General features: G+C 42.9%; 3 protein-coding genes across 11 annotated transcripts in view; 2 read left to right on the plus strand and 1 right to left on the minus strand.

Moving 5' to 3' along the window:
* The first annotated feature begins 1,686 nt into the window (after positions 1–1,686).
* Positions 1,687–10,324, plus strand: LOC101472662 (gap junction alpha-5 protein). Of its 3 annotated transcripts, none has more exons than XM_076874908.1 (2): positions 1,687–1,984; positions 7,962–10,324. In XM_076874908.1, the coding sequence occupies exon 2, from the start codon at positions 8,062–8,064 to the stop codon at positions 9,211–9,213; it is 1,152 nt and encodes a 383-aa protein (XP_076731023.1). In that variant the 5' UTR covers positions 1,687–1,984; positions 7,962–8,061; the 3' UTR covers positions 9,214–10,324. The 3 variants fall into 3 exon arrangements, with proteins under 3 accessions (XP_076731023.1, XP_004557947.1, XP_076731024.1); XM_004557890.5 differs by having other exon boundaries at positions 1,687–1,980; XM_076874909.1 differs by having other exon boundaries at positions 1,687–1,980; positions 8,022–10,324.
* A 2,000-nt stretch (positions 10,325–12,324) lies between these two features.
* Positions 12,325–18,254, plus strand: acp6 (acid phosphatase 6, lysophosphatidic). 6 transcript variants are annotated; one of them, XM_076874903.1, is made up of 12 exons: positions 12,325–12,459; positions 12,883–12,943; positions 13,358–13,583; positions 13,672–13,800; positions 14,355–14,485; positions 14,662–14,741; positions 14,846–14,933; positions 15,106–15,238; positions 15,671–15,771; positions 15,848–15,976; positions 16,053–16,218; positions 16,317–18,254. In XM_076874903.1, the coding sequence occupies exons 1-12, from the start codon at positions 12,423–12,425 to the stop codon at positions 16,449–16,451; spliced, it is 1,416 nt and encodes a 471-aa protein (XP_076731018.1). In that variant the 5' UTR covers positions 12,325–12,422; the 3' UTR covers positions 16,452–18,254. The 6 variants fall into 6 exon arrangements, with proteins under 6 accessions (XP_076731018.1, XP_004557946.2, XP_076731022.1 ...); XM_004557889.5 differs by having other exon boundaries at positions 15,884–15,976; XM_076874907.1 differs by having other exon boundaries at positions 12,332–12,476.
* Positions 18,255–18,658: 404 nt separating this feature from the next.
* bcl9 (BCL9 transcription coactivator) overlaps positions 18,659–21,254 on the minus strand; it is a 30,093-nt gene continuing 27,497 nt past the window's right edge. For both annotated transcript variants that reach the window (XM_004557883.3, XM_004557882.3), the window contains exon 10: positions 18,659–21,199. In XM_004557883.3, coding sequence (XP_004557940.1) covers positions 20,157–21,199 — 1,043 coding nt within the window. In that variant the 3' untranslated portion in view covers positions 18,659–20,156. The remainder of the gene's footprint in view (positions 21,200–21,254) is intronic.

Raw genomic sequence — 21,254 nt, forward strand, 5'->3', positions numbered from 1 at the left:
GAATAGACATTTTTATTAAGGGTTTTTCTTTGTCCCAGAATCTTGAGACAATTAGACAGAGCATTAAAACCATTTCAAAAAAGGAAGACTGGACTACAATGCTTAAAAAAAAAAAGGTCTGTAAGTCTGTAAGTTAAATCTGCTTTTCTTTCCAGAACCTGGTGTTGTTTAGGGAAAAAAAACAATTTGTACATAATAGTAAACAAAATTTTAGCTCCCAGCATTTTTAGAGTTTTATTGGACACTCATCAGCGCTGAAGACCTCGAGGCCTCAGTATCGCTAAAAAAGACAGTTAGGCAGTGTAATCTGGTGCAAGCCAAATCTTCATTGTTGATATCTGACTTAGAATAATTTCATTTGTAGGCTTTGAAGTATCCTCTTAATTAAATTACCAGTAGAAACTAAAAGTCACAACATTTTTGGTACAGTAGTTGTACCTCTTATAGCTTGAGTTAAAGCTCCGCTCTTCAATATGCTGCATAATCTTTGTGAGAGACTATTATCAAGTAAACGACGACAACTTGATTCAACATAACAAACCCCACAAAAAATTACCTTTAAAACTCTGTATGTAGACCTATTGTAAATTTAACATTAAAATCTTCTCATCAATAACCAAGTTCAGGTAAACCTTGTAAATTGTCCCCAGCAGCTCCTCTCTGTTCCCAGCAAATAACCTCGCGTCTGATTACAGGACCTGTTTAATCTTCATTCCTCCCTGTTGTGGTTATAGGCGTGGGTACGAGGCAGGTTATTTCCTGGCCAGGTGCAGTAACTTCCTGGAAGCCAAGCTAACCAGTCTGGTGTTGCTGTTACATTTTCTATGACGCTAACACTGCATAATGGGTATAGTTCCACATAAAGTACATGTATTTTCCTAAATGACCTAGTATTATTTTTAAAATGAAATGTGAAGTGGTGGGAAACCTGAATGTTTCTGAAAGACGTTAAGGACATGCGAGAAGGGAAGTTATCTGCCTGTGTGTTTTTGCTCTCAATGCTTCATTATAACCGTTGGAATGGCCTCCAGCAAGGAGGAATTAAACCTGAAAGATTCCTGTTATATAATAGAACATGTGTCTGCAGGCAGAGGCCAGTACAGGGGGTCCTCGGCTGACACTCACATTACATTCAGCAAACAGGGAAACAAGGGAAGAGGAGGATGAGCTATTTTGGTTTTGTTTGTGACTCTTTGTTGCAATCCCAAACTTCACCAACTGGTTGCAGGTCTGCGTGACTTTTGAGGAGGGATGAAGGGAAACCTTGAGACGAACAAGTGAACAAAGCAGGTACGGTGTTTTGACCAAAATCTTGATTCTCCTGTGTTTACTGGTTTCCTGAAAACACAACTTAGAGTAAAGTTGTTGGTCGTTGAATTAAAGCTAATCCCATTTTCACTAGATAATTTGGATTTACCTCACCTCATTACAGTTTACATCTCACACTGTGGGAATTTCACCCTGAACACAGAAAACTCAGCAGTAAACCCAAGAGTCGCATGGTAAATAACTGTCTTGAAGTTTACTCTGACAGGAATTGCCATTGATCCCAGACAAACAATTCAACTTCCCCTTCCAGAGAACGCTTCCCAGCAAAAAATAGAGCACCAGGGATGTAAGAATTAAGGGGGAGTGTGGAGAGGAAGAGGAGGAGATGGAGGAGGAGGAAGCGAGAGAGAGAGAGAGGGAAAGAGAAGGGAGGTCCATGGGGGAAACACTCTCTCGTGATGCCCTGTTTTTTCTTCTCGTGCCCCCTGTGTGGACAAACAGCTCGTGGTGGGAAGACACGACGCTCAGATGCCGGCGTCAAGAGTCATCTTCTGCTGATGTCCACAAGAAGGTGGTCCTACAATCGCGCTGTGGTCATCTACATCTACACCTGCCATCTGTCCGCTAACTTAAGGAAGACTTAGTTCCTCTGAGGGACCATCTCTGCTTGATTGAAAGCAGCTTCTCGAATATCGGCACTAAAGCAGAACGGTGGGTAAGCATAGAAGCCTCTAATAATACTCAATGACATTTCAGTGAAATGATGCAGACCGTCTGGTAAAAAGCTGCGAGCATCTTACTAAAGCAGTCTTTAAGGGAGTGATGATATCTTGAAGAGAGGTACGATGGAGTGAGAGGCCTGGTCTGTGTTAAACCCCCTGTCCTCCCCGGCAGGTACAGCTGTCAACCCACTTACGTTAACTCTTTTCGTCTCGCTCTTCTTCCCTCGTGGCTTTCATATAAGACAAATATACTCAAACAAAGCACAGTACTGGAGGTAACCTAAAGCACAGAGCCACCAGCAATGCATACCTACTCAATGAAGACTTTAAGAAATCGTCATCCCTGTGCCGTGATAATTCTACTTTAATGCTAGCACAATTTACCCTTACAGTTTCTGTTCTTCTACAGAGAAGTGATAAAAATCAAATTAATGAGTTGCCTGTAGATACCAGTTACTCTTCTGAGTGTTCATAGAGAAATACAGGCGAAAAAAAACAAAAAACTAAAGGACTCTTTTGTTCAAGCAGGCTTGAACAACGGTGGAAGACATTTAAATTCTTTAGTAACAGTGCTACGGAGCTCAACTGCTCTATTATAAGCAAGTTTTTCATAATCAAAGAGGCCTCTTAAATACACGGGCGGTATTTAATGTCGTAATGATACAGTTTGGGGCGTTTTTTTCTCCTTTACTTACTATTTAGGGATTTGTTTCAAAGATGAACTGTACATTTCTTTTTAACTTACTCCCCAAAAAGTGCCGTTTTTATGTAGGAAATAAGAACTTTTAGGACTTCATATTTCAAAATAACAGATTTATAACTTCATGTGATGCTCAGTAAAAAAAAAAAAAAAAAAATCTTACTCTGTGATTTCAGCAGGATATTCAACCTAAATCTGTATCAGTGTTCCTCTGTTTGACATTCAAGCACCAACAGCTGATACATTCACACTTAAAAGTAGCCATTAGCATGTCTTAGTGTGAATCGAGACTCCCTCTGCCATCATAAAAAAAGAGATTTGTTTAAATACCTGCCAGTAAAAGATAAAAGATTACCAGCTCGCTAATCTGAAAGCAGTGCCCTATGCCACGGCTGAATGGTATGTGTATTACTGAGTATATAGACTGTCTTCAAATAAGTAAACACCGAAATAAAAATAGATAAAACTGCTTTTCATGATCAGGAGGTTGTTAGGAGGTTGTTTTGCTCCCTGAAACACCTTGCAGCTTTCTGGCCTGAAGGTTCCAGCGTAATGCCATATGCAGCACAACAATAGATCATAACAGGGCTGTGGGTCTGTGTACAGTAGTGGGTAGATGAAGAGCCAGACAGCCATGTAAGGTAGCAGACAGCACATCGGCCTGCTGGCTTCTGCTGGTGTGACTGATATATGGGAGCCCAGACCCGTGCGGGTCTGTAAGAAGTGGCAACAGGTGACTCACATGAGAGCGAAGAATTCTCGCTCTCGTGCCAAATCAGATCCACTTTGTAGGTCACCCTACACCAATCTAACACCAGCCAGCGTGCCACTATAGCTAAACTTAAACACGCTCATCCTCGATTGTAATCCTGGCATTTCAGGAACAAGTCCCTAACCCAAACAGCTGCTGCAGGACTGGGACTGACTCTGGAGACGTGCTAAAGTTCAAGCATTAGAAAAATAAATACGTGTGTGCATTGTAACTGGGAAAAATAGTACGAGAGAGTAAAAATAACCAAGTGTGAGTGACTTCAACTTGTATATCCTTATCCACTATGCTATTGATATCTAACTGAAATAAGCTCAGAAAACTTGTATGTACTGTTTTTAACACATGGCGGTTCTGTAGTAAAGCTATACTGAGGCTGTTTCATTGAGAGGAACACAACACAACACAACCAAGGTCATAGAGTAAAATAGTGACAAGAGTAAAAAAAAAACTTCAGATAATAAAGTTTTATTGTATGCTATACCTGGTTAGAGGATGTGATAGAGATGAATATCACTACAATATATCATAATTTTTAGATTTAAAATTGAATTAAAAGCATAACAAGCCAACTCTGGTTCATGTAAAAACAATTAGGTGCTTAAAACACAATGTGCACCATTAGTGTCTTGCTGTTTATTTAACTTTTTCCTGCAGAAATCTATGCAGCGTTATGGATTGTTTTGTTTTTTCCCAGCACTGATCACATTTCTGACACTAAAAAACCATCTTAGCGCATGCAGCTCATTACAGAGGCTTTATAAATGCATCAGGCCTTATAGCTGCCGATTAAATATCTTCAAATAACGCACATGACCATTTTCTTCCCTAGTTTGGCTATTCAGTTAACAGGGTTTTGTATGCTGGTAACTCCAAAATACAATTAGGCCAAATTTGTCCTTCCGTAGGAAAGAAATGACTTTTCCTGATCTCTTCAGCAAATCCTTTCAGACACGAATAACACGATTGTTCTTAATGCACAACATACGTTTTCCTCCACTGATGGTAGTCTAAACAATGCCCCATCAGAGGGAAGCGAGCCAGGAAAGTGTATAACTCACCACCTTACTGTCTGTGTGCTTGTGATGACAGCGCAGATCAACCAGTGTATCCTGATCCCCTGAGAGCATCCGGAGTCTGTCAAACACGGCTTAGTGCTGAAAGGTGCACATCACTGAAGGAAAGTTTAAATCAACCCTGCCCCCTGTTGTTACCGGGCTGTGGATACACTGCAGGCTGAGGGGGAGTTGGAAAAAGAGTGTGTAGTTTATAAAGCTCATCAGTAAAATATCATCAAAAGGATTTTATTGTCTAAGATTTAGAAACCACAACTGAGGGAATGTGCCTATGTCTCTTTTGTGTTATGACACAAGGTGACTCTGGTGGGCATAAATTTATAGCAATACAAACATAGCTTCGTGTTCCTGTAAGATTTCCCTAGCCTCGGGCCTTGCCACCAGCCTCACTGGTTCTTAAACAAGCTCCACCGCCCTCTGGCACCGCAAGAGGGAGAGAAAACACACAACAATTTTCCTGTTGGTCTACAGTGAGTCACAGCAGCAGCCATCACCTCTCAGTGAAGTAGCTGCTGCTTTTCTCTTAACTTGTCCCAGCTGCCTGACTGATGTTCTGACTGGAAATTACAATAAGGCTGCACACTGTGAGCCCGGTTTGAGTTGACCTTGCAGTGCTGAAACATCATCGTTTTTCCTTCAGTTCGTAGAAAGCTAAGCTTATTGTTTGGTTCATCACAGGATCCCTCCACCACATAAACATTCCTTCTGTGAAGCTCTCTCAGTGCAAACACAGGCACTTCGATCAGCGTCAAAGGAAATAAGTCAGGGATACGTAATGTTGCATTTACGCACTTTGCTATTTTGAATACAACCTAACTAGATTCTCCATTACTCCTCCATTACAATACCACTGAGATTATAAACAGACCTGACAGCTGTGATGGTGCACAGGCAAAGCGCACTGTTCAGAAAAGGGCACAGTGGATCACAGTAAATCCCTGCAGCACAGGTGTGATCGACAACCAGTAGCAGTAAAAGGCACTTTGACAGAAACGGTTCATAGGAGCAGCTCGTCTCTGACCTCCACCCTTTCACCTTCTGCTCATTTCAATGTCTTGCTCCTGCTGTCCACAGGAAATCATATTGTTTGAGATTGCTTCCTCTGAGAGCAGGAAGAGGTATTCGAGGGAAGGAGACCGTAGCCAAGAAAACAGCCTCACACCACTTGTTCTGAATTCTGCTTTGCCTTCCTTTCTCATCGCTGTGTATGTACACCATGTGCCCAGACTGACGGACTATAAGTCCTTTCTAAAAGAGGCAGTTTACGCAATCAAATCCTGCTTACAAGATATCAGCATCTAAATGGTGCACAGCTTTAGAACCACGGGGGGAACTTTGGCAGCCTTGAAACTAATATTGCATTAAATTAAGAAACTGTGTGAGAGTCTGAATACCACTGTACCATTGTACAAATAGATTAGGGAACAATCAGTCTTCACCTAATCTCCCTTTAAAAAGCAAAACTCATTAAAAACGTGTATCCTCTTAAAGAACATCATTTTACAAAATGACTTGTTCTGGATCTCTTCTATGCTCACGGCTCGAATCTGGGATTCATTTAGAAAATGACACATGCAAACCAGCAAGAGATTGTCACATAGTTTGTCATAGCCCAGGGGGAAATGCATTGTTACCCAGGTTTGCACAGGTTTGTTGTCAGTATCAGCTGATAAGAGCGTGGCTGTTTTAATGTGCGGTCTCCTGGCATTGTGCTGGCTGGATTCTCAGTCACTTCCTCAACTCTGCGGCTGTTTGCGATTTACTTCCAGTAAAGATCGTGAGCTTTTTATCCGTTTAAGGCTCTGGGCCAGCTGCTGTCCAGTTATCCAAGGTGTCAGATGTATGCTGGAAAAATAGCACAGCGCAGTTTTCCTGTGCTGCGCATTGGCTTGTCAGCCTTGGGCTGTGGATGGAGGTTAAAAGTTTCTTTTCCAAAATGTTGTCATACTGGTGTTTTGTTTTCTACCACTCTGTGCTGTAGAGATACGGAGCACAATGCCCTGATTTTCCATCTTATTGCCATATATATACTTCATAGAGACACAGAGGGAGGGGGCGAGACAGATGGTCATGGTCATTTAGACCATATCTCGCTGTCACACATAACCAGAGTCAGTGTTAGCCAGTCGATTCAAAACCTTGCACTGTGGACCAAACAGCTATTTGCTATGGAAACAGCTGCTCGAGGATTTCCTTCAGGAAGAGATGAGAGGTGGTAAGAAATCATATTAACATCCCCTGTGGCTTTTGTAGCTCTCTTTCTCTCTCTCTCTCTTTAGACTTGTGCTTGGTTAACTTTTAGTTTTATGTTCTGGCGTTTTATTGTGAAGCACTTTATCTTGAAAGGTGCTGTATAAATAAAATCTTGCTTACTTACTTTGCTTGTAGGGATTATACTGTATATAATTTCCTTCCATGAAAGTATATTTGGCTTTTGGCTCCTTTAGAGTAATGTCTACATGTTCTGCTACACCACCAAACAGAGCATTAACTTCAAATGCGTGACGCGTTGGAAAAACCTGTTGACCTGTGACCTTCAACCCTTTTTTCTTTCTGAGGTGTTTTAACCGGCTTTTATTTCTTAATTGCGTAGTAAAAGCTAAAAGTAGCTACATGCATATTCAGCCCATAAATGTTAGAAGTCACCACTTGATCCAGTTTGACAGGTTTTCTTAACCCCTCCATGATGGCGGTCATCTGTGTCACCCATAAAGCTGTCTAGTAAACCGCCTTATAGGGTCATTCTCAGCTGAGACTTCCCAGCCTGTCACTGCCATGTTTGGATCTTACCCAGACTCTCAATAATGCTTAAGTCAAGAGATTAGTTTGAAAAAAAAAAAAGAGAGAGAAGAAGCAGTCTGACTGACACCTCCAGATAGATGGAGACTGGAATCTGAAGGAGGGTTTCATCACAGCAAAGGAGAACAGTGGCCATCTAAACCATTGCACTGAAATTGTGAGTGGTGTGCCGCGGGGGGAAATGGGAAATGTCCAGTTCAGGCCAGGTCACAGCACTGAAAAAGGGCAAAGTCTTTCTGTGCTGACTCGCCCCTTTGATGGAGGTGTGTTTCGCTTTCTGTAATTTAATCTGTTTTAATAATTTGGAACAGGACAAGAGGGAATGTAAACACACATAATCTAATGTTTAATAATAATATTATTATTTTCTTTTACATGGCTACCAAATTTCTTCTCCTCCGTCTGTCTCTCAGGGGAAAACATGGCTGTTCTCATGTGACAGTATCCAGCCCTAAAGCGATTCACAGGCAGAGAGGCTATTTTTGTGCCACACAATGCCACTCATACACCAGGTCATTCCCATCAGCGGGAATGCAGATGACCTACAGCTGTCACTGATTGTCTGCTTGTATTTCTCTTTTCCCCTTTTCCCCCTCCTCTTCCACTCTATTCATCCTCCACCTCAGAAACTCCCCCTTTCCCCCTCCGGTGCACCCTCTTTTCACCTTCCCCGTTGTTCCTACCAGCTCTTTGTGCTTCAGGTGTGCGCCCAGGCCGTGAGTAGTGATGGGGGACTGGACCCTCCTGGGGAATTTCCTAGAGGAAGTCCAGGAACACTCCACTTCGGTCGGAAAGATTTGGCTCACCATCCTCTTCATCTTTCGTATCCTGGTGCTGGGCACGGCGGCAGAGTCCTCGTGGGGGGACGAGCAGAGCGATTTCCTCTGTGACACCCAGCAACCAGGTTGCACCAATGTGTGCTACGACAGGGCCTTCCCCATTGCACACATCCGCTACTGGGTGCTGCAGATTGTCTTTGTCTCTACGCCCTCCCTCATCTATATGGGCCACGCCATGCACACAGTGCGCAGGGAGGAGAAGCGGCGAAAGAGGGAGCAGGAGGAGAGAGAGGCGAGAGGTGAAGAGGGAGGAGACCTGGAGGGGGAGAAGGAGTACCTCCAGCAGAAGGAGAGCGGAAAGGAGGTGGTTGCTGACGGGAGTGGCAGAGTTCGCCTAAAAGGGGCGCTGCTGCGGACCTACGTCCTGAGCATTTTAATCCGTACAATGATGGAGGTGACTTTCATTGTGGTGCAGTATCTTATCTATGGGGTGTTCCTCGATGCGTTGTACCTATGCAAGGAATTGCCCTGTCCCAATCCGGTTAACTGCTACATGTCACGGCCCACGGAGAAGAATGTCTTCATCGTCTTCATGCTGGTGGTGGCCGGCGTTTCTCTGCTGCTCTCTGTGTTGGAGCTCTACCATCTCGGCTGGAAGAGCATCAAGAGGTGCATACACAAAAAGATGATGCAAAAGAGCAAGCAGAGAGCTGTGACGGTAGCGGTGTCTGCAGCCTTGGAGTCCAACACCTCACCACAACCCTCAGTCTCCTGCACCCCACCTCCTGACTTCAACCAGTGCCTGACAGCCCCCGCCTCCATAAACCGCATGACCTCCATGGCCTCTCATCCCTTCAACACCAGAATGGCGCTGCAGCAGAACTCAGCCAATCTGGCAACTGAGCGACATCGTAGCTGCGACAACCTGGAGGATGATGAAGACTTCCTCAGGATGAGATACAACCAGGTACCAACAGGCCTGCCCAATAACTGCTCGCCATTGCCTCTGCTACACTCAGTGTACTTGAAGGACAAACGGCGCCTGAGCAAGACCAGCGGGACCAGCAGCAGGGCTCGCCAAGATGACCTGGCAGTATAAATTCACAAAGTGTGGTGGATGAGGAAGAGAGGAAGAAGGGCTGGACCTTCGGAAGAAATGTGTGTCTGGGAGATAGATCTCTGTGATGGAGGCATGAGCTGAGGCTAACTATGAACTGTAGCACCAAGGCCTGACACTTGAGCACATGTGATGAGTGGATAATGTGAACTTGACTTGTGTGAGCTTTGTGTCCTAGAGCTCTAAAGAAAAACTGCAAAACAAGCTGTAAAGGAGAATAATGAGAACAGAGTAACAGGTTTGACACCTGACTATTGCACATTAGGAGTAGAGAGTCCTTTCATTTTAAACCAGTTAACTACAGATTAGCTGATTTTTGTCACACACAAATGCAAAAAAAAAGAAAAAAAGATTTGCAATAAATAGACAAGATCGCAGTATGCTAGAAACTGTGAAGCTCTTCGATAAAGTGCCTTATCAAGCGTCAGAAATATCTATTTCCTTATGACATTGTTTTTGTAATTATTTAAAAGCCGTGGTAGAGACTGTCATTTGAACCACTTGTTGACCTGATTGCACTATACCTGCAGGCAAACATAAAAACCTAACTCGGAAATAATAGCACTGCAATCTCAAAGCCTGTCAGTGAAGTCAGTCCTATACTAGTCAGAAGTCTTCTGTGCACAGAAATGAGAGAATGTAGCCTTTTACAGGATTTTCTTTTTGAAGGTCCCTCAAAGAAAAAGCAAGCGGTCCTGCTTGGATGTTGTTATGAATGGATTCAGCCACTAGGTGGCAACAATGCACTAGCGTTTCCCCCTTTCTCTCCCGGAGCCATTGTGTTAAAAGTGTGTTCCTAAGAAGTGTGTGAGTCGGTTGGTGTCTTTGAATGTATTGTTCTTGTAGCACAGTAACTGTGCGGGTAGTTCATAACCATGTTGTGAATATACGTCTTTACAAGTGGAAGATGATTTTTTTAAAATATATACATGTATATGTACATAAACATAGCATAATATTTGAAGAACTGTCCATCCTGCTGTACATCCACTGCAGTCTTTGGTTATTTCACACACACATTTATGCAATAACTGTCATCGCAAACCCACAACAAATAAATAAATGATCAGCTGTACAATCTGCTCTGTTGTTCTCAGCGTGTGATTTATTCAGTGCCGTACAACACTTGCCTTTGATTTGTCTGTCGTATGAACATAGAAAGACTTTAGTATATGTAAATATGCACACACTAAACTGTTAGAATTGCACAAGATGAACATTTAGAACAACTACCATTTAAATAACGTGCTCAATGCAGAAATGCTGAAATCAAGACAAAGTGATGCAATTTCCAGATCCGAACAAAGATGAAGAGTCTCCAGCATTTCTGAATCACTGTACCATTGCTGCAGCGACTTTCTGTTTGCCGTCCTCACAAAGGACCTGCAGGAGACAGATTGTGGAAGATAAGCAATGTTTACACAAACAGAGACTGTCTCGCCATTTCTGCCAGGATGCTGAGGTCTGGTATCCAGCTTAATCTGCCACATGCTGAAGCTGAATTGGAAAATCCTTGTTGCTTTTGTATTATTTTTATTTCTGTGGACCCTCAGAGCTTTCTGAGATTGAGCTTCACAGAGATATTTGTGTATTCTGAGTTAGACCAGGATGGTGATAGCACATTTGCTGCTTAATAAAATGTTTTCCTGTCTTGTTTTCTAAAGGATTCATTTTTAAAAAATAGTTTGAAAATTGTGCAAGAACCAGAATCAGCTTAAAAGGATATAAATGGTCATACATTAAAGAAAGACAAACACGAGACTAAGCATCAAACTAAAATTAATACAAATGTAAAACCTACAAGGAAGTTTATAAGTTACTCTACAGTGAAAACTATTAAGTGTTATATATCTTTTCCAATTGGTGTCCTTTTAAGACCTCTTTCCAAACAAGAGTAAGCTCAAGGAGATTTTGCTTTACTTGAGTTATGATTCAGTAATGATTAAGAGGACTCTGGCAACATGGAAGATGAAGGTCCCTTCAGTGTGACTGGAATTCGTGAGCAAGTCATGCGTTAGGTATCTCTACGTGAATGCGTGACTCACATCTTTTTTTTTAAAAAGTTAATTCCTGAAAAAAAGTCTTCTTTTTAAAGATCTTATATAAATATAAATGGGGCATGTTTCTTGTTTTTTTTCTGCAGCTCTGCTTAAGACTTTTGGAAATTTAATTTAATAGATTTACATGCTGTAGTTAGAAGGAAAAACTGGGGGGAAATTCAGACAAGTATTAATATCTTTTACTAAAATAAAAACAGCTAAACTTGTTGATATAACACACATAGAATAAGTACGTTTGTGCCATAAGACGGCTGAGATCCAGATCAGGGTCAGCCCTCTTCTTTACATTTTCCTTAAGGACCTGAACATTCTTATAATTTTTTCTAAATAGTCTTAAGCAACAAAACTCCAGGCTTTTTTCATTAATTTTCCTGCAACTGACCAAGAAAAAACTCCAGCAAAGCCCTGCCGCAGGACCTGAAGTATGCATCTGGCCCTTTTTTATTCATCTACTGTTCACTGTAGCTTCATCAAAAATGCTCTCAGTGAAAGGGTGACTGTCAAGAAGCTGCTTTTAAGGAAGGGAAACAGAGAGAAGGTGCTGAGGTACGCCAAATTACGCAAGAAGTAGACTGAAAACTTGTCTCGGGAAGTTCAGGCTGTGCTTTAGAACAAAGGTGGTCATAGCAAATATTGACTTTCAAGCTTGTCTGAACTCCACAAACTCTGTTTTACCGTAATGTACTGCATATCCATTTTTATCTCAAGTTATAATTTTTAAAAAGAATTGTCTTTGGTTGCTCAAGACTTTTGCACAGTAGTGTACATTTGCAATTAAAGATTACAACAACAAAAAAAGCCCAGAAAATCCTCGCTTTTGGATAAACAAATTGTCCAAATTCGAATATATTTGATCTATAACTTTATAAAATAGATTAAAGTAACAAATCCTCTTAGTTCGAAATGCAGATACAGTTTCTTCCTGTAGAGGGGAGTAGCGTACTTTGGTGGTGTTCTCCCCTTCAAGTCTCCAAACAAAAACAGAAGAGCGGCAGTACTCCGAGGGGATGTCGGGAAATGTAGTTTAATCTTCACCTCTCTCTCATTTTCTTCTATTCTGAAGCATTATTTGCCGGCCTACAGTTACCGACATGACTTGCGCCTCTGTACTGGTGGAAACTTAGTTGCTGAATGACTGAAGTGAATTTTGTCATCTCCCGGACGCCGTGTATGTTTTAATCGAGGGTAACACTTTATTCTGTATCTGTAGGTAATGCCGTGGCTGTGTGGTAGCAGTGATCTTCCTTGGTGATACTGGCATCGAGGCTGACAGCAGGGACTTTACCCTCTGCTGCACCTCGCTAGTTTAGAGTTCACCTCGGTTAGCTCCGTTTTCGTAACGTGTTTCACTGAGTTCCTGTTGCCTAACCTGTGCCCTGTGCTGTTGAAATGCTAATAATCTGAGTTTTATAGCAGAAGTAGATAGTGTTACAAAAAAATAAATATTTAATGAGGAAAACGTCACATCCTGGGGAGCTCATTGCACCAGTGTTGCACCATCAGAAACCGTCATCTTTTTTTTTAACGTTGATTCTCTACACTCACGCTTCTGTCTGTAGTAACAACTTCCGCTTTACTCAATGTGTTACAGTTGGCCACACCATCATCATCTCTGACATCCCTGACCGTGACAGGAGGTCTAACTGTGCCAGGTAACACAGGTTAGTGAAAAGAGCAGAAGCAGCTGTTAGACTGATTTTAATGGCCTAACAAAGGCTTTTTAAATGTGAGGCTTTTGCTGCTTTTCTTGTCTTGTTTATTTGAAATCCTTTGAGTTTTCACAGTTTTGTATTGAAAGACTGATGAGGATTTGTGACTGCTGATTAACGGATGTTGTTCAAACAGAATGTCCAAATAATTTAGTTTAAAAGAGTTTTAAATGGATGTTTGTATGTTTTCATAGTCTCTTAAAACCATGCACTTGGAAGCTTTAATAGTTTTTAGATCAAATTCCAACTTTCTAATCTATCTCTTATGTAAGGGACACAGACCGTTTCGATCCTGTGCATATGCTTTATCTCACTCTCAGTGGCTCTGTGGTGACAGCTGGTGTCTTTTGTTCACAGCACAGCCATGAAGGGACTTTGGGGCGGAGCGGCTGCGTTAGGGTCGGTGTCCGTGGCGTTTGGCTCGATGCTGTGGTCACAGCAGAAGACTAAACCGGAAAAGGCTGCTACGGGTTCCAACCTTGCTGACACGAACGCTGATTCCCCTTACGAGCTAAAGCTGGTCCAGATCTTGTTCCGGCACGGCGCCCGAACGCCCCTAAAGTCAATACCTGATATTATGGAGGTAAAACTGTCTTCCGTTAAGAGCATGTTTTGTAGAAAATGATGTTTCACACATGAAAAAAAACTGCAAATTCTTTTTTTCAACAAAGGCCCAGTGGGTGCCAACGCTTTTGGAGCCACCGCCGCACACCAGCATCGACTATGTAGTGACAGATCTTCAGGGTGGCCCCAGGCCCCCGGCTCCTATAGAAGACAGCTATCGGAAAAACATACTTAGTGTGAGTCATTGTCTTTTTTGTTTTTTTAAATAGGTGTGATGTGGCTGCTGGCTGTCATCTGGCTTAGTTGACTTTGACTCTCACTATGAAAATGATGGAATAAACCTAATAATGCTGCTTTGCTTTTAGTGGTATGACAAAGTTAATGTCTGAACACATTTCTTCTGGGCTTTCCATAGACCTTATGTGTGTAGCACACTTGTTACTCTCCTCAATTCATGTAGTTTTTCTCCATCTAGTGGCTTAAAGGTGCCACTACAGACATCACTGGCCTGAGCTCACTCACTCGCCGCTGAACTGTACGTAGAGCTTCCTATTGACATATCGTGTCCGGTCACAGTGTCCGTGGAGCTGTTACTTTCCTGTGCTGAGAGCTGCTTTGCTAAAGAGGTTTAACTTCACTGGATTTAGCTTAGAAAACTAAATCCCCCAATATGGACTCCGGCCATTCTTGTACCACATCCAGCCCGGATTCCTGCATGTGATCACAGGTGTGTGTCTGCCCGGCCACATCTGTGGGTATATAACCTGATCCTGTTTGTTGTGTTTGGCAGGGTGGCACATTCCCTGGTCAGCTGACCACACTGGGCATGCAGCAGCTGTATGAGTTGGGCAAAAGACTAAGGGGGAGATACATTGAAGAAAGCGATTTCCTTACCTCCACATTTAACCCAGCTGAGGTCTAGTAAGTGGTCCAAATCATAATGAGGAGCAAGGAGAAAAAAAACCCTCATATCTGTGCTCTGACATTTTGATAGATTGGGTTTATGAGTGCAAGTACAAAGGATATGAGTTTAAATGCTTTTACTATTTTAGAACTGGGTGCCTTCCATGACCTATTTTTTTCCTCCTTATTTCTAGCGTGCGCTCCACTAATATTGTGAGGACCATTGAGTCTGCCAAGTGCCTGGTTGCAGGGCTCTTCCAGCAAAAACAAAAAGGTAGAGCGGAGATGTGCAGTATGTTACTTATCCCATTTTTCTGTCTCATCTCATCTGTTTATTTAATTTTTCATTTATTTTGCAATTTCCTGTTCTACTTGCAGCAATTGTGCCTATTTTAACATCGGAGGCCGAATCTGAAATCCTGTATCCTAACTATCACGGATGCAAGATGCTTAAAATCCTTTGCGGGTATGAAGAGAGTGTGTTTTCCTAGCAATAGAGTCCCATCAAGCCTAAACCATCCTACTGGAGCCTTGAAATAATGTGCTGTGGAAACATTATGAGCAGAGTTGAGGCGCCTGTGACAGGTTGTCACGGTGTATCTGTGTTTTGTGGCTGACACCGCGTGTGTTCTTTGCAGCCACCGCTGGGCAGAGTCGACCACTCTGCCAGACATCGCGGCAGACCTGCAGAGCATCCAGAGCGAGCTGGGGATTGCTGCTCACCAGAAAGTTGACTTCATCCTCATTAGGGATGACATGGTTGCCAGAGAGGTGACACTGCCACATTGTGATTTATGTGACTTTTTGCCAGCTCTTGCCACAAGCTATCAGAATTACATAGGATTTACTGTAAAGACGTGGCCAGGAAGCCGCAACCTCGCAAGCTGCTCCTTATGTAAGATGAAACTCAGCATCAGAGTTCATTAATCTTCTTGAGATCCAGCCTGATATTAACCCAGATATTAAGATTGACAGCATGTGTCCATGTGTCACAATAGAGGGTGAAATCACATTTAATGAGTAGGAAGCCGCAGTTTTTCTGGAGGGTTCTCACTAGTCAAAGTCAGCGGTGGTGTCGATGTCTATCTGTTGTCATTTAATTCTCACAGACAAATGAAATCAATGCATTTAGCTTCATGCTATTTAAACAGAAATTATACGGAGTTATTTGAAGACTTGCGACTTGTTCCTTTGCATTAACAGACACACGGCCTGCCCTGCCCTCAAGTGCTCGACACCTGGAGGGATAAAGTGGAGCAAAGAGCCGTGGATATGATGTGCCATATCTTCGAGCCCAGCAAGAGGTCAGATTAACCAAAGTCACCAGTCCCAGGGGCTTATCTAAAAGGCCAGATTGAGATTTACCACTTGTGCATTCAGCTTCACAGGCTGCCTTTCTCTTGCTGTCTGTGGCAGAGAGAGCTTGCAGCTGTCTGTGGGACCTCTCTTGCACATGTTGGTGGACAACATCGAGGAGAAACTACAGGGCACCTCATCAGAGCCAAGCAGGTTGGACGCGCATTATTTCACACATAACTGTGGTTGGTCTTCAAATGCTTCACTCTTGAAATGCTCTCTCGAACAGGAAGGTGTTTTTGTACTCCGCACATGACACCACTCTGATTCCTTGTCTCTTGGCTTTGGGGATTTTTGACATGAGATGGCCACCGTATGCCGCTGATCTCACTGTGGAGCTGCACCAGAACCGGAAAACTAATGAGGCCTTTGTTAAAGTGTCATATGTAGGCGAGGTAGGAGCTGAGAATGTGTCGCAGGATGAGCAAAAACAAAAAAAAAATTGCATTTTTTTTTTCTTTCTATAACCTCAAGTTACTTTTTCTTTCTGCAGGATCAACTCATTGGGGGTTGTAGTGCAGTCTACTGCCCCTTGGAGGAGTTCAAACGGGTCCTCTCCACGTACTCGCTGAGCCCTGAAGACTACCACTCGCACTGCAACAGAACCGTAGGCCCGACCGAACCCTGAACCTTGAGCAAGCCTTCGCATCGGCACACCGCTGACAGCCAGCACGCATCATGCCTTTTTAACATCCTCAGTCCTCTCTCCATCCAGCCGGCATCAGTCATTATCATCTCACTGTCAGAGCACGCTGGAGTACAGCCACTTTTGTAGAGCTTTCGGGTTACACCGCTTGCTTTCAGGAGTCAACATCATCTTGTTACCATGGCAATCGCATTAAAGGTGCTATAAATGACATTTTGAAGCACTGGCATCTTAAGACCAAAGCAATCACCCCCCCCCCCCCCCACCCCCTTTCTCGCTGCAATTCATTTACAAACAGAAAGGTTGTGCACACGTGAGCCAACAAAAGGCATCCAGCCCCGACCATCACTCTATGCAAACACAGTAAAAGCCATTAAATGGCTGTGATATGCTGCATGCCCACCCACCATCAGCGGCACTTTTCCCATATTTTTTGTCCTGCATTCAGATTGGATGTGTGTTTTTAAAAATAAAAAAAAAAAACACACAGATTTTGTTTGACATCTTAGATGGACTAACAATTGATGGGGTGCTTTTATTGCGCTTGGTAATGTCATAAACTGTAGTAACATTACCTTGACTTCCCCTGCCTCTTCTGTTTGTGCTCTTTGTGGGGGTGGGGCACCATTTGAATACTCTGAACTGCATTCTGTCTCTTTATAAATGCAGGGAGGACAAACATTTTCAAAGGGAGGGACTCATACACTAACGCACATGTGGCTACAAAAACAAAGAACAAAGACACTCATTTTACAACACGCAGGAGGCTTGCAGCTTCGTCCTCTGCTAAGATCATCATCACTCAACTACATCTGTATGAATAGCTTTTTGCTGCTATATGAAAAACCCGATATATAGAACCTTTAAAATTAAGTTAAACGATTAGTTCAATAACAGCTGAGTGCAAAGTGGAAGAGTGTGATAGATGCTTTATATTTGAATGCAAGTTAAGCTTACTGATTAAGGCTGAAGTTATTTTATACTTTCTAATTGTTAACCCCACAATTAGCTTCGTTTTTAAGAATAAACTGGTAACTCACCTGAACAGGAGTAAGGTTTACATTTGTTTGGGATTCTTTATGGTTGCAAGCATTTGCTGCACTGGGAAAATATAAAGCATATGTGAATGCTGCAAAGAAAATCATGTTTTTTGCAACTAGGGGACATCTCAGTCAGTAAAATGATGTGGTTTGTGTTTTTAATTAACTTAGAAATGAGGCCTTTATGGCACATTGGAATGTATTACATCAGGCTTTAGTCTAGCATTGATATTTATTCATAGGATAAATTTGTTGTTTTTCCTCTTTTTGGGGTGGTGTTTGTTAACATCTCCAACAGCATTCTCAACCTTTCCTTTACACTTTTAAACAACTACTGATGCATAACGCATCACACTGATATATGGACAGGTTTGTATTATGTGGCCTGTGTCTGATTGCTGATTAAATTATTCCATCAAATCAGTTGCGCTCCCAACTGTATTCATCATATACGGTTCGATCATTCTTCAGGGAAGTATAGTTTAATGTACTGGATCAAGTGTTTAGAAAGGTGTGGAGTAGAGACTGTGTTAGAACACTTATTCTGCTACATGTTTTGAATGCAACATTTTGCCTCCTTGTGAGACCACAGTGCAATGCATGCTTGAATCACACGGACCCAAGCGTTGCGCTGTTCCAGAAACACACGTTGTACCTCATCTGTGGGAGGTTCCCATGACCTGCCACTCAAAATGTAAAGATTTATTTTGGTTTGGTGTGACATGAATACAGATTTTAATCAATATGGAGTCTTTTTTTTTCTTCTCCCCCCTGTAAGCTCACATCTTGCGAGAGGCTCTGAACTATTCCCACAGGCCAAATGAAACTTTTAAAATACAGGTTAGAAAAACCTCAAGGCCTCTTCTGAAGCTAATGGAGAAGCATTTGAACGCATCAACAAGCTTGAATCTATTTTAGAAGTGTGGTGTCCTCTGAAAATAGTCTCACTTAGTACCTCCTGATAAAATGTCAGCATATCAACACTGCTCCTTAATATGACTTGCACTTCTTGTAGCAGAATGTTGGTAAGCTGGTATGAGTATGTACAAGACAAAGACGCGTAACTAGTCCTTGTAAGTGAAATAGTAAAGACTCCTCTGTGGAAACATACACACGTGTGCACACACACACACACTCCATAGACATGTATATAACAAAAGAATATCTTTTATTTGTAGTCCATCACCACAGCCCTGGTAGGCTATTCTGCACCAAAGCCAATGGAGAAACACATGACAAGCTTATACAATAGAGAAAAGAGAAGAAGTCAACTGGATGGTAAGCAGTACGTGTTTACATTTCTGTGTCTCACTCCGGACACCACACCTGCCTTACTAAAAAAAAAAAAAATTTATTTTATCTGTTTAAATTTTTTATACCAGATCTACCTAGCTCTAGTTCTATAATACCTGGCATACCTGCTGCGGCGTACAGCCACTCCTGTCCTATTCTGCTGACCATCGGGAGATTATTGCTGTGGGAATGATCATTACCCAGAGTCAACAAGAGAGTCAAAACAAAACAGGAACACAACAGGAACAAGAAGAACACAGCACATCTGGGTATTAGCAATAGTATTCACGCTGGCGAGCGTAGGAAGTCCTGAAAGTTTTGGAGCACAGAGTCAAATGTCAGCTACAACTTGAAATGGACTGGAGATTATCATGGTGCTGCAAAGCTGCCAGGATCATCACACTTAAAATGTGTTTGCTCTCAATGGTAAAAATAGAGAAAGAAGACGCTTTCTGCAGATGGTCCATGTTTGTGCTTTTTTAATAATACTATTATCTTAATGAGGTCATAGTTTGGTTTGTTATACACTGGAGTTACAAAGAAAATTAAAATAGACTAAAATTTGAATAGCCCACCAATGGTAAACAGTACAGTATTTTTAGGGGGACGTTCCTCCCCCAATGAAAGCTTGGTAAGAGGAGTTGAGAGGTCACTGATAGAATGCCTATACATACAGACACATACATACATACCACACAAACGCACATTCGGTCAAGCACGCCAACGCACTCTCACGTATATACTGTACAGATACAGTCAAAACAATGGAGCGAGAGACAAGATGGATTTCCACTAAAGTCTTCACAAAGCACAAATTCTTCTTTCCTTTCTCTTGTTCCATACCACTTTCGCGACAAATTTGTTTTTTTGTTTTGTTTTTTTAATTTCAAAAAAGTAGACATATACTGTAGCATCTCCACGCTGACTTTTAGTTAGGTTTGATTCCTCTTTGATGTCGAAGTCATCTTTACAGTCAGATAATCAAAAAAACCCAAAAACAAACAAACAAAAAAAAAAACAACCCAAAAACCCCCCCACATGAACAGTTTTGCAAAACTGTGTGACCACAACAATCCCATACATTCTGAAGTTCATGAGTCAAAATTAAATGTTCTTGTGGCAAAAAGTACTCCAATGCGGCCCTATCACAGTCTCCGCCGGAATAGTTCACACAGGACATTACCAGGTGACTGGTTATCTCCACTCTGCTCATTTTCTGGGTACGCCATCTTGTTCATATTTTACCTCCTTTACTCGAGTCCATCAGTTTAATGAATACTCTCCAGAGTCCGATATCATTACTCCTTCCTTGTGTATTGTCCAAGAACATTCTAGATACAATGTTTCTGTTGGATTAGAACATTCCAGGGCCCGGACTGAAGCCCATGTCCATGTCACGAGGCCTCATCTGAGCCCCCATCATCATTGTCTGCTGCGGGGGGCCGCCCATGCCCTGCAGTGACATCATCATGTTAGGTGAGCCTCCAGGACCTGGGTGGGCCATTTGTCTCCCCTGGATCATCCCTCCTGGGCCCCCAGGGGACATCATCCGGTGCTGAGGGCCCATCATGCCTTGGCTCATGAATCCCGGTGGCCGCATTGAATTGTGGCCAGGGTTGCCCATTGGCATGTCTTGAGGGCCCATTCCCCCAGGACCAGGTCCCCCTGACATTCCCCCCATCCCCTGCATTGGCATCCCCATCCTTGGTGGGCCGTCGCCCATCATGCTCTGCATGGGAAAGCCAGAAGGGTGTGGCGGTTTCCCCCCGGGGTTGTCTCCTCCACCTCGAGGGTAGTAAGACAGAGTCTGACTGGGCTTCTCTGAAGGGATTATCCTGGACAGGTCAAACTCGGGAATACCAGAAGCTCCCGGCCGCATTACCTCATGAAGGTCTGCGTCACTGAATCCACCTTGCATGTTATTGAACTCTGGCCCACCAGGGGTATTGGGTTTGCACATAACCCCATCAGCCCCTCCCCCATGAGACATATTCCCCATCCGTCCTCCCATAGGTCCTCCCTCTCCCTGGAAACCCATAGGATGGCCAGGGAAGCCTTGGGGACCGGGACCATTGTGCGGAGAGAAAGGGCCTTGCTGGGAAGGTGACTGGGTTAGGGGGTATCCCTGGCCCCGGTGAGGGTAACCCATGCGTCCCTGTGGCATCATTTGAGGGTTGGCCATTCCAGGGTCTTGAGGATTTGGTGGTATCATCATACCATGAGGCATCATGCCTGGGCCCATATTTGGGGCATTGGGAGAGGGCATCTGTGGGGGCATGCCATGTGAGAGAGGCTGGGATCCCATTGGATTCATACCTAGAGGGCTGAGGGCAGGCATAGGTCCAGCATTTCCAGGTCCCATCATACGTGGATTGCCTTGGTGATTCATTGCCATACCTATAAGTCAAAAAGAAATTATTATATACAGAGTATAGCGACTGGTAAAGTAGCT

Source organism: Maylandia zebra, linkage group LG16 (genome assembly GCF_041146795.1).
Source record: "Maylandia zebra isolate NMK-2024a linkage group LG16, Mzebra_GT3a, whole genome shotgun sequence".
Classification (NCBI taxonomy): domain Eukaryota; kingdom Metazoa; phylum Chordata; class Actinopteri; order Cichliformes; family Cichlidae; genus Maylandia; species Maylandia zebra.

Coding starts and splice junctions, on each gene's coding strand:
- LOC101472662 (XM_076874908.1), top strand. CDS start 8,062: ATGGGGGACTGGACCCTCCTGGGGAATTTCCTAGAGGAAGTCCAGGAA.
- acp6 (XM_076874903.1), top strand. CDS start 12,423: ATGACTGAAGTGAATTTTGTCATCTCCCGGACGCCGT. Junction 12,460..12,882: donor TGTCATCTCCCGGACGCCGT/GTATGTTTTAAT, acceptor AATGTGTTACAG/TTGGCCACACCATCATCATC. Junction 14,486..14,661: donor TTTAACCCAGCTGAGGTCTA/GTAAGTGGTCCA, acceptor CCTTATTTCTAG/CGTGCGCTCCACTAATATTG.